The 12,254-nt window shown below is 58.4% G+C and overlaps 1 protein-coding gene across 1 annotated transcript in view; it reads left to right on the top strand.

The window, feature by feature from the left end:
- LOC118255287 (receptor-type tyrosine-protein phosphatase V-like) overlaps window positions 1–12,254 on the top strand; it is a 50,692-nt gene that overhangs the window by 22,768 nt on the left and 15,670 nt on the right. The window contains 15 exon segments of the mRNA XM_050715267.1: window positions 1,011–1,283; window positions 1,910–2,170; window positions 2,638–2,910; window positions 3,472–3,741; window positions 4,401–4,670; window positions 5,113–5,385; window positions 5,678–5,950; window positions 6,375–6,644; window positions 6,986–7,258; window positions 8,096–8,368; window positions 8,723–8,995; window positions 9,686–9,955; window positions 10,523–10,801; window positions 11,027–11,161; window positions 11,268–11,478. Coding sequence (XP_050571224.1) covers window positions 1,011–1,283; window positions 1,910–2,170; window positions 2,638–2,910; window positions 3,472–3,741; window positions 4,401–4,670; window positions 5,113–5,385; window positions 5,678–5,950; window positions 6,375–6,644; window positions 6,986–7,258; window positions 8,096–8,368; window positions 8,723–8,995; window positions 9,686–9,955; window positions 10,523–10,801; window positions 11,027–11,161; window positions 11,268–11,478 — 3,877 coding nt within the window.

Here is a 12,254-nt window from a genome sequence, read left to right as displayed (position 1 = left end):
CATCACCCCCCTGCCTGCACCTTCTGACCTCAGGTGACGGCCCCAAGAGAGGGTGGCTCCCCCCACGGCCCTCGTTTGCTGCCATCGCCGTGTCCATAGCACTGGGAACAGGTCTGGCCCCATATTCGCTCTCCCAGACCTTCCCAGGAAACCACAGGGAAAATGGAGAGAGTGATCCAAGGCCTGGACAGCGCAACGACTCCTGAAAATGAGTTCACGCTGAACGCCAGGCAAGCGTTGGCCCTCTCTAGTGACGAGCAAATTAGGGAAATGCCAAACTGCAGGCTTGGAACTGTTGTGCCCAGCGGCTCGTCCTGGCCCCGTGCCACTCACTGCCAGGCACACGTGTAAGGATGGGGTGCCACCAGACTGCAGGTCTCCAGCTCTGCCAGTCCGGGAAGCCAGAGCCTGCTCACTGCTGACTCTACAGCTGGGATTTTGGAAGATCTCCACAACCCCAGCTGTTTTTTTTCTGCTCTGGAGAGAGCCTGACTCAGCCCCTGCAGTCGCTGTCTGCAGCTCTGACCTACCCGGCTGCACGGACATCCCAGTGCCAGACGAACAAGCCAGGGCGGCCGGCCAGTTCGATCCAGGCCAGTTCATGAGAATATCAGCAAGCTCATACGAGTGGAGATGAAGGGGCCCTTTAGGAATTTCACAGTGGGGCTGCCAGCTTCATCTGAGCTCCGCTAGACCAGGAATGGTTGCACTGGGGAGTGGAAACAGCATGCTCTAAAACGATGTCTAAGGCTGGATGTAATCCTGCAGATAAGGAAGTAGGGAGAGAAGCTCCGGGGTACATGGGGAGATCTTAGGGTCTTGCATGGCACCTGCTCACACTATTGCTTTTCCCTTTTGACTGAGCAGTGCAGGACTGTATGCCCTGTATGCTGGTGTGCCCAACACTTTGGTGCTGACAGTCCTGAATTACAGCCAAGACAGCGAGCCCTGGGTTTGGGCTTCAGAGCACACCATAACCTTGACCAACACCCCATTCCCCTCCCTTCCAGACCCCCTGAGCCCCACCAACGTGACCCTGAGCAATGCGGAGGAGCAGAACTCCTTGCAGGCCCACTGGAGCACCCCGGCGGGAGAAAGGGACTTCTACCTGGTGACACTGCGGGAGGCAGAGGACGGCACTCCAGCCAGGAACATCTCCGTCGGGGGAGACAGCAGTCACGTCACTTTCCACGGGCTGAGCCCTGGGAAGCAATACTCTGTCCAGGTGACAGCAGTGGCTGGCCCCTACCGGGCTTCTGCCCACAGCGCAGCAGCCTGGACACGTAAGCAGAAAGCCAAAGCGCGTTTTTTCTGGGTTATTTTTGATGCCCTGCAGAGGGGCTGAGCTCTCGCATGCGGGAGGCTGGTGGGCCAGCAGTGGGGATTGAAGTGGGGGCAGAAATGGGGCTGTGAGTAAGGTGGCAGCTGGCCTCAGGAGCCCCAAAATCTGCTGCACCGTGGTTCCTCTTGAGGAGTGATTCGAAAATCTATGACCAGACCTGTGCTGGGTAGTGACAGGCACTAACCCAACCTGATCCTTCTCGTAACCCATGGGGTTGGTGTTCAAGAGGGCTTCTGTCCTCTGCTCACAGCAGCTGGTTCGCTGGGGGTAAATCACCACCAGTCCATCCAGGGCAGCATCTCCCCTGTCCCAGTCCCTCCTGCGTGACTCACGGAGCCATGGTCAGCACTCGGACACCTGCCCCAGGGCTGCCACCCCAGGGAAAATGACCGGAGCCTTAAATAGTGGTGGTGATGGAGCTCTCACTCAGCCCCTAGAGCTGAGAGCAGTAAAAGGCTCTCTCTGCACAGCCAGCTGCCTGTATTTGTTGGCGAGACTGCTGCAGCTGGCTGCCTGATGCACTGCCCCACGCAGCGACATGTGTGACATTGTCCCTGTCCCTTGCAGAGCCACTGGCACCGTCGGGCGTGAGCCTGTCCAGCCAGGGCAGCCCCTACAGCCTGCTAGCCAGCTGGGAGGAGGCAATGGGAGAGAGCTACCTGCTGGCCCTTGGCCCTGTGGAGCACCCGTGGGAGAACAGCTCACTGCTCAGAGGTGTCACCAACTTCACCTATGAGGGCCTGCGCCCTGGGACCCTCTACACCTTTGAGGTCAGCACTGTGGCTGGCCCCTACACATCTGCACCCCGGCGCATCACCAACTGGACACGTGAGTCTCACCATGGCCAGCCCTGGGATTCCCACTAGGTCCTGCCCTTTCCCTCTTGTTGTGCCTCAGGGGACGTCGTAGCATGGGACTTTTGAAAATTCACCCAATAAAAAGTCCCTCCTCAGCCCTGCTTTGGTGGCGCTGCTCAGGCTGGATCTGCCCTGAACCACCTCTCTGCTGCCCTGCTCCACACCATCTCGCCCACCCCTGCCTCCAGCACCAGGGCAGCCCTCTCCTACCATGCTACTTTGGATTCTGTGCTGGTCCAGTCTCTGGGCATATTCTCCCCGCTGCCAAACTGGCCTGTGGGTGTCAGCGGGGCTGATGGTGGCCTGCTCAGACCCCACAGGTGGCCAGAGGACCCTGGTGTGGGTGCTCCTAGCAAAGCGAAAAGCATCCTGGGCTGCACCTCTGCCTGGTGACCCCAGTCCAGGAGCAGCTGTGACTTTAGCCCTTACCTGTCCTAGATCCTTTGCCCCCGGAGCAGCTGACCCTCAGCAATCGGGGCCACAGCACCTCTCTGCAAGCCTCCTGGAGAGCAGCTCCTGCTGGCAACACTGGCTACACAGGCACCCTCCGGGAAACCAAATCCCAGGAGCAGGTCGGGAACATGTCTGTGGGAAACAACTGGACAAACATCACCTTTGAGGACCTGGTCCCCGGGCGACAGTATACACTGGAGATGGCTGCTCTGGCTGGGCCTTACAGATCCAGCGTGCGATCAGTGACGGAGTGGACATGTGAGTGCGTAACGCCCACCCCAGCCCTCCTGCAGGCTGCAACCAGGGCCTGGCCTTAGAGAGCAGAGAGCTTGTGGCATGGAAGCAAGGCAGAACGTGGACCGTGTATAGCAGGGATGCAGGGGCAGGGCTAGACAGACAAAGGACGAGTGGAAGAACAAGCAGAGCCATTTTCAGCCAGGTTGGCAGCAAAAGGGTCCTCAATGCAGGAGAGACCCATCACAGAATGGGAAAACGTTACCAAATGCCACCCAGCAGGCAGGGTGGGGATGGGCTCCCACGTCTCTTGTAGGGCAGATTATTATTTATAAGTTCAGACTATTTGGGGTTTGATTTGCCAGGGCTGGTGACCAAAGCCCACTGGGCACAAGCATCTGAGGGTGCCCAGGATGAGTGCATGCTGGCAGGGGGCCCTTTTAGTGGTCAGCTGTTGTATTCCCAGCTCCTTTCTGATGTTGTCCCCCAAAACAAAAAGGCTGTAACTCATCCTGGGGCAGATCCTGTGCCAGCACATTGCCTGCACCACGACTGCTGCTCACTGCTTGCTGTCTCCTCTCTCAGATCCACTGGCTCCATCCGGCGTGACCCTGACCAACACCCGGCGCCCGCTGGGGCTCTCAGCCTTCTGGGACAAGGCTGCCGGCGACGTGGACCAGTTCCACCTCCAGCTCTACAGCAAGAGCCATCCAATGCAGAGGAACATCTCCGTGGGGCCAAACACCCACAACTTCACCTTCCTGGGGCTATCCCCCGGAGTTCAGTACTTCCTGAAGGTGACGGTCCTCGCTGGCCCGTACAGGTCCTCATCACACTTTGCCACCGAGTGGACATGTAAGTGAAGAGTGGTCCAGGCCTCCTGCAGGGACAGGGCATCCTGGTGCTGCCCCCAGGGTCGCAGTGACACAGATGTGCCCAGGCCACCTCTGGAGGGAAGCTCCAGTGAGAGCTGTATGATCCATGCTCCTGGGAATGGGAGTGTGTGTCATGAGCTAGGTGCTGTGTGCTGGCTTCTGGGCCCCCAAAAATGCTTTTTCCCAGCTCAGGCTTTCCCCAGTCAAGCCAAACCTTCTACTTGGAGCATGCATTATGTCAAGGATGGCCTCAGACCGGCAGGAGAGGGATGCAAGAGGGGGCACAGAGACCCCTCTGGTCTTGCTGCTGCCTTTCCATGGAACAGGGCATGGTCCTGGGCAACCTGCTTGGGCAGGGGTTGGACCAGGTGACCTTCAGAGGTCCCTTCCACCTGAACCATTCTGTGATGCTGTGTGAGCAGCCCACGGGGGAGCAGAGTGCTCTCTTCTGTGCCTCCTGCTAGCAGCACCCAGGGGACGCGCATGGGCAGCTTGCACAGGCTGCCAGCAAGGGGAGAGCTGGCAGTCAGCTGCCCACACTTCTCCTTTAGCCCTGTGCGAACGTGTGGGCTGGGTCTTGGCCTCTCCATCTGCTTTCCTTCACCAGCTCACAGACTCCCATGCTGTTTTTCCTCCTAGATCCCCTGTCTCTGGCTAACGTGAGCGCACAGCCTGGCCGGAGTCCCCAGGAGCTGCACGTGAGCTGGGTGGAGTCAGGCGGTGGCAGAGACCACTTGGTACAGCTCTCGGTGGCTGAGTCCCTGTCCATCATCAGGAACGTGTCTGTCCCCCGTGGAGTCACCCATCTTGACCTAGAGGGGCTGGTGCCGGGGTCCCGATATCGGGTGGAGATCATTTCGCAGGCTGGGCCTCACCGCACCTCCTCTCAGACTGCCATCGGCTACACGGGTAGGGAGGCAGCCCCTCTGCGTGTCCCAGCCCCTCTGCGTGTCCCAGCCCTGGTAGCCAGCCTGGCAAGGGGCTGGGGGCCAAAGGGAGCCCCCAGGCACTGTCCTGCAGGGTCCTGTGCCCACGTACCCGCAGCACCACTGGTGCCCGTCTCCTGCTCAGGATGCTGGGACCCGTGCTCATTCTGGGCCCAGGGGTTCAATGGGGCACACGGGGAGCCTGCCCCACACGCTGGGACAGGGACTCTGGGGCCACGGTGGTGACGTGTTATCAGCTGGGACAGAGGGAGCAGCTTGGACCTGGGAGCAACCTGCTGCTCTCAGCACTTTTTAGGCAGCATTTTCGGTGCTCGCGGTCCTGCAGCTCCCAGCTTCGTTCCCAAATGAGAGTCAGTCCAGTGCATCCCAGGTTTGTCCCCTGTAACGCCGTTTCTCTCCCGCAGTCCCACTACCTCCTCTCTCCCTGTCAGCAAGCCCTGTCAGCACTGCCTGGGCTCTGGCTGTGCACTGGGAGACCCCTCCTGGGCAGAGGGATGGATACCTGCTCAGCGTGCACGAGGAGGGCTCGTCCTCACCAGCAAGGAACCTGGAAGCAGGGAAAGACAGCACCAACATCACCCTGGGACGGCTGGCACCGGGGACTTGCTACCTTGTTGGGATCTGGGCAGTAGCTGGCCCCTACCACTCCCTCCCCAGGAACACCTCTGGGTGCACAGGTGAGCATCCTCAGCACCCTCAGGTGACGCAGGTGGGGGAGCTGCAAGGAGCCCCAGGTGGGATGGGATCTGTGTTTGGAGGAGGACTGGAGGGCACGGTGGCCTTTTTCTTGATGTTGCTGGCCTGTGGTCATCTCCTGTCTCTTGCAGCCTTCTCGTACCAAGGGGCACAGGGCACTTTCTGGGCTGTTGTGCTGGCTGCCCGGGGAAAGCAAGGCTTCTCTGGGGATTTTGTTGCATGTTCAGGACTGCAACAACTCGTTCCAACTTGCATATTTGTCTTTCCTTGCAGTTCCTGCTGCTCCGACAAACCTGAGCCTTACCAACCCAGGCAGCTCCTCGGAGCTTCATGCATGGTGGAACAAGCCCCCCGGCAGGAGGGACCACTACCGTGCTGTTCTGTACAGCCTCACCACCCGGAGCAGGGAGCGGGTCCAGACCTTGAGTCAGGATGCCCAGAACGTCACCTGGACTCACCTGGAGGCAGGCAGCAAGTTTGCTGTGCAGGTCTTTGCTGTGAAAGGCTTCTTCGAAGCCTCCTCCACCAACGTCACCCAATGGACATGTGAGTCTGAGCGGCTGGGTTGAGCACAGGGCTCTCCACTGTGCCCCGCAGCCCCCCTCTGAGCCCTGCAGAGTGCCCACCACCACCTTCTCCATCCCAACCCTTCCCTGTTGTGCACGCTCGTCCTTCCTTTCTGCTCACACCTCCCCTGTGTGGAGCCAGACCACCCTCCCCACCAGGGAATGGCTCTGGGCATCTCCCCTCCCTGTCCAGCTACAATCCCCAGGGATATTGTGCTTGGAGCCCTGCGCACTGACTGCCCATTTGCCCCCATCCTTCTCTCTGGGAGGACCTCTGGTGGCCACCCTGCCCCCTGCTTGATGCATGAGCACCCACCCGGCCAGGCAGCCAGCTCCCAGCACCATGGCACACAGCAGGGGCTGACCCTCTCCCTTTTTTTTTTTTTTTTTTTTTTTGTTTTCAGATCCCTTGGCCCCTGCCAACGTCACCCTGAGCAGCCCCTCTGCCTCGGCACTGCGGGCATCCTGGGCAGCTACGGGGCACGGAGCAGAGGGCTACGTTGTGGAGCTCCATGACACAGCCTCCGGCAGTCGTGCTGGGCACACGGTGCTGGCTGGGGATGCTAGGAGTCACACCTTCAAAAACCTGAACCCCGGCACCCGCTACAGCGTGGCGGTGAGAGCCACGGCAGGGCCCTACCACACCAGCACCCCAAACCTCACCCACTGCACACGTGAGTATGATGCTCTCCTTGCAGCCGGGTGTCCTCCACCAGATCTCCTTCCTTCCCAGTTCGAGTCAGAGGCCATACTGGTCCAGCCAGATCCTGCCTTCCTCTCCCATCCGCACAATCCCCATGGCCTGGCCACCCACACCAAAGTAGCCATCCACATGCAGCCCTAGGGAGGAGGCAATCCCTTGAGGCAGCTGCCAGAGAGCAAAGAGCAAAGCCACCCTTTGGGACCTCGCAGAGGTCCACCTCCTGTAGCACCTGCGGCTGGGTACGGAGATGGAGCGTCTCCCCTCCTTCAGCCCAGACATGGCTCCTGCCAATAACCTGTATTTTCTCCCCAGGCCCGCTGCCCCCCATTTCTGTGCACTTTCTGAGCATGGGGCACCCCGACAGGCTCAGCGTGTCCTGGGGAGCCGCGGCCGGGGGACGAGACGGCTACACGTTGACCCTGTACCACACCAGGCTGGGCACCATGGCAGCTACGGCCTCAGCTGGGAGAGACACCCACAACTTCACCTTCATGGGCCTGGCCCCTGGATGCCAGTACTCCCTGGAGGCCAGTGCCACGGCTGGACCATACCAGGCAGCAGCAACCAACATCAGTGGCTGGACACGTGAGTGCCCAGAGGAGCGTCCCCTGCAGAGGGGTGGGAGAGGCTGCACTGGGCAGCCCTGGAGAGGTCTGGGAGTCTTATGGGGGATCTGGTGCCTTTGGAAGTGTGTGTACCCACGTGCATGGGTGCAACACACAGACGTTAGTGCATGGGCACGCTGCTACCCTCCTAGGCACATGGATATTGTGCCTATGAGCTTTGCAGGCTTGCACAAGTACATGCTGGTGACATGCAGGGTTACCCAGCTGTGCCCACGCGGGGACATCCCCCTGCCCAAGCAGCCCCATCTCCCTGTACACCCCATCTCCCTGTACACATCTGCACCCTTGTTGAGTCTCCTCCAGCAGGTAGAAAACACATTACCATAAAGGTCTGTGAATCAGAGCAGTAGAAGAGGGTCATCCACCTTGTTCTCCCAGCAGAACAGGTCTCTGCTCTGGAGATGGACGAACCCAGCCCCTCTGCCCACCCAGAGGGATTTTAGGGCTGCATGAGGTTTAGACAAGCCCTCTGCGAGTTCTGTGTGCTGGAGGACGTGTGCATACACCTGTGGCAAGATCTGGCAGCTGGGCACAGGGAGGAGAGTGAGAGTAGGATGTGGATGAAGAAGGGCTGGTGAGTGAGTGACCACAAAGGGTGAGAAGTTAGGTGAGGTGGGAAGGTAAAGGTGAGGTGGAAAGGGGATGAAGAAGAAAAGTCAGGAGTGGGAGCATGCTGGAGTGGCCCTGCATATCCAGACCTCAGGGAGCACCGATCCTGCCCCACAGTGTCCCACCAAGCATCTCTTTCTTTCTGCCTGGCCTCCGGTCCCTAATACCAGGTCTGATGACTCCCCAGGCCCGCTGCCCCCGGCTGCCGTGCACTTGCTGAGCACGGGGCACCCCGACAGGCTCAGCGCATCCTGGGAAGCCGCGGCCGGGGAGCGAGATGGCTACACCATGACCCTGCACCACGCCAGGCTGGGCACCGTGGCAACTACGGCCTCAGTTGGGAGAGACACCCACAACTTCACCTTCACGGGCCTGGCCCCAGGAAGCAAGTATGTGCTGGAGATGGTCTCCGTAGCTGGGCCCTACCGGACACCTGCAGGGAATGTCAGCAACTGGACGTGTGAGTAGTGGGGTTTGAGGGTGATTTTGTGCCTTGCTGGGTGCAGGTGTAGCCTGTGTAGGATTATAGCAAAGGGTACGGGTGTTCAGCTCCCACCTCCAGCTGGCTGGGTGCACCCTCCTCACCCATCTCGGTGGCTTGCTGCAGCTGGGACAAGGCTGTCTCTGTTCAGCCAGGCACCACTTGAAGCTTGCAGAAGCTGCTTTGAGCTGCCTCCAGGCTGGTGGGTGCAGCCATCCAGCCGAGACAAAGAGCCCTGTCTTGCATGGTGCATCCCTTCCGATGACACTGCCAGTGACTGAGCAACATCCTCAGACCCTTCACTGATACATGATGCTCATCCTGTCTCTCTAGATCCCCTGGCACCCCAAAACGTGTACATGACGAACCAAGGGTATCCCAACAGGCTGAGCGTGTCCTGGAGAGCTGAACCCCACGGACAAGATGGTTACAGGCTCCTCCTGTATCACTCGGGATCGGGTATTTTGGCAGCCAACACATCTGTTGGGAAAGGCACCAGCAAATTCACCTTTTCTGGCCTGGCTCCGGGACACAAATACCTGCTGGAAGTGGTGTCCATGGCAGGGCCCTACGCAGCCTCCGCAGAGAACATCAGTGACTGGACGAGTAAGTGGTGGGAGCTGGGGGTCATGCGTGATGCTCAGCCCTCCCCAGCTGGGCAGGCTCAGCTCATGCAGAGGGAATCGGCAGGGATGGGGCCGGGAATGTTGTCTGGAAGCTGGTATGGCTCTAGCAGTGGGATCGTGGTCTGGGTGAGCCAGTGGAGGGGAGAGCAGGCAATACGGCTGCCCTTTGGTACCTCGCCATCCCCACTGCCTTTCTCCCAGACACTCAGAAAATTCCTGGCATGGGAAATATGGGGAAGCCAGGCTTTTTTCTTTTTTTTTTTTTTTTTCAGGAATGTGGAAATTGCAGATAAGCACAATAAGCCTTTTCATGTGCTTATCCCCACAGTCCCTACACTTTGCTTGGGGAATCCAGAGGTCTCTGCTCCCATGCTCAGCCAGCCCCTTGCGGGGTATTGGGAGTCACATGTGGAGCCCTTCAGGCAGGTCTCTGACGCAACTTGCTAATTAGCAAGAGGAAGAAGCCATCTCCTCATGCTCATCACTCTGCTTGTCCTCCCATTGCCATTTAAAAGCCGTTTCTGGTAGTGGCAGCCAGCAGCTGCAGGAGTGTTATCACTGAGCGCATGAAGTTTCCCTGCATATTCCCCATCTTCTGCTTGTACCTCTACAAATGGAAAAGAGGGCCTGGCATCCCAGTAACTTTCCCCCGGTGTGGTTTTCCTTGCAGTCCCCTCAGTTCCCAAAAACCTCTCTGCGGTGGCAGAAGGGAACAACACGATGCTCATCTCTTGGGACAGTGTCCCTGGCCAGCAGGACAACTGCCAGCTGTGGCTGCGGGACCCCAGGAACGGCTCTCTGCCCTCACGGCACACTCTCGCCAAAGGACAAGTCCAGCACCTCTTGCAGGGTCTGGTGCCGGGGAGGAACTACTCCATCTCCTTGAGCTGCGTGGCTGGGCCCTACTGGAGCAGCACCAAGCTCTTGGCAGTGCCAATGGGTGGGTGTGCACTGCCTTGGGTCTAGGAGGGCTGAGAAATGCCTGGGGGGGCTTGAGGCTGAATCAGCCCTTGGGGTTCAGCAACAGGGTGCAAGTTTTCCTGGTGGGAGATACAGGAGAGCAGCAGGGTGACCCCTCCAGAAGCCATCAGCTCCCTAAACCCCACCACTTCCCATGATCCGGTGGCCTGGCTACTGGTAAAGCAAAGTAGACTCTGCAGAGAGCTCCATTGAGCTGCTTCTCTTAAAAGCCATCTCCTGCTCAGGCCCTGACCCACTCACCTTGTCCTGTGGCCCTTGGCACAGAAGTTTCCCGAGCCACAGATGTCATAGAATCATATCCTGAGTTGGACCCACAAGGATCATCCAGTCCAACTCCTGGGTCCCCAAAGGACCACCCAAAAAATCAGACCATGTGTCTGAGAGCATTATCCAAACACTTTGAGCTCTCCTGTTGACCCCGGGACTGGCAGTACAGGACCGTGATGGTGACACATGGGCTGGGGCTGGGATTTCTCTGGCCCAGTATGTTAAAGGCCTGCCATATCCAGGGCTGTCTCCTTCGCAGAGCCAAACCCAGTGGAGGATGTGCAGTGCCTACCGGAGTCCAGGAGCCTTTTTTTGAACTGGACCAGCTCTCCAGGAGACGTGGAGGCTTATGAGGTGGTGACAGAGAGACTCTTTGACAGACCCTCCACCTCCAAGTACATCGTGAGCGTTCCTACGAGCATGGCCAGGCTGGAGGGGCTGGGCCCAGACTCTTCATACCGAATCACGGTCAGCACAGTGGGCATGAATGCCGTGAGGAGCCGGGCTGTGCCTCTGCTCTGCAACACAACAGTGGAGGGTGAGTGCCCTTCTTTCCCACAGCCTTGCCACAGACCCCAGGAGAGGACAGTGAGTGTTGCTAATTAGACCTGGGGACTTCTTCAGACATCTCTGAGCCCTGCATGCCCCACAGTGGTCAGGGGCAGGGCTCTGGGTGGTGATGCTGGGAGCCATCACGTGCTGAGCAATGGGTCCGTGGGAGCAGGGCACGCTAACAGGCTGTGCTTGCTGGTTCCCCTTCCAGCCCTGCCGCCACCCCTGCGAGCAGACGTCTTCCAGGTAGAGGCCAGCTCCACAGTCATCATTTCATCCGACCTGTTCAGCGAGGAGAATGGCCAAATCGAGTACTATGGTGTCGTCGCTACCACTAATGATTCACGTAAGTGCCCCTGTGCATTCGGAGCTGCAGTGGCTCCCCGGAGGGCAGCGGGTCCCCTGCACACCACGTCCATGCTACTTCTGTCCTCTTGTATGTTCCCCTTCAGTCCTGAGGCCCACCCAGAAAACTATGTCCAGCACATGGTATGACCACTACTACGGGATGGAGGACTCCTACCTGGCTGTGCTAATCCCCAATCCCTTCCACCCGAGCCCCAGGAGGTCCCCTGAAACCTGGCGAGTGCCAGTGGGAACAGAGGAGTGTGGCCAGTCCAGGGCAACGTGCAACGGGAAGCTGAAAGCCAACGAGCAGTACAGGTGAGAGATGCCAGCCTCCCTGCTGAGAGGCTGCAGGACAGAAGGGACCCCATGAGTCCCCTGCAAGGTGCCAGCAGCGCCCTGGCTCTCACCTCACCCTCGTACTCTGCAAAACCCCAGGAGCAGAGCCCGGGGTTTGCTCGGCCAAGCAGTATTTGAGGGATGCAAGGGCTGACGTATCAGAGGATGTTGGTGGAAGTGGGCAAGGAGAGGGAGAGCAGAAACAAAAGTGGAGGCTGACAAGGGCTGTGTAGGTTGTCTTGGGAGCTGGACGGTTGTCCACCTCGAGGCTAAGACTGGAAATGGGTGCTGTTACTTGGATATGACCCAGAGCCACATGCACACGGGGAGTGGGGACGTTAGTTCAAATGGTGCCTACGCAGCCGGGGTCCCAAAGGTTGCGGGTTGCAAGTGCACAGCCTTAGGTTCAAATTCCTCACAAGGCATACACACACAGATCACAAGGTCCATAAATTCACAATCTCATTCAACAGTAAATAAAATACAGCAGCATGAATGTACAAGCATACATAGTTTATTGTAGGGCTCCTTTAAAATATTTGCTGGTAAAACAAGATTTCTTCTATGAACAAAGAATCCTTTCTTTAGTCAGTCCATTGTTAATAGGGGCCATATTTCCAGGCACTCCTGACAAAGGGTCCTCCAGAATCTAGAAGATTGTCCCTCTCCAGTTTAAAGGAACATATAGCAAGGATGGTTGAATAATGATAGAAGTCTCAGAGCTTTGGGAAAAGAGAGAGGAATAACTTGAGAGA

The sequence above is a fragment of the Cygnus atratus genome, chromosome 24 (genome assembly GCF_013377495.2).
Source record: "Cygnus atratus isolate AKBS03 ecotype Queensland, Australia chromosome 24, CAtr_DNAZoo_HiC_assembly, whole genome shotgun sequence".
Lineage (NCBI taxonomy): Eukaryota > Metazoa > Chordata > Aves > Anseriformes > Anatidae > Cygnus > Cygnus atratus.
This window is presented reverse-complemented; position numbering and strand designations above follow the sequence as displayed.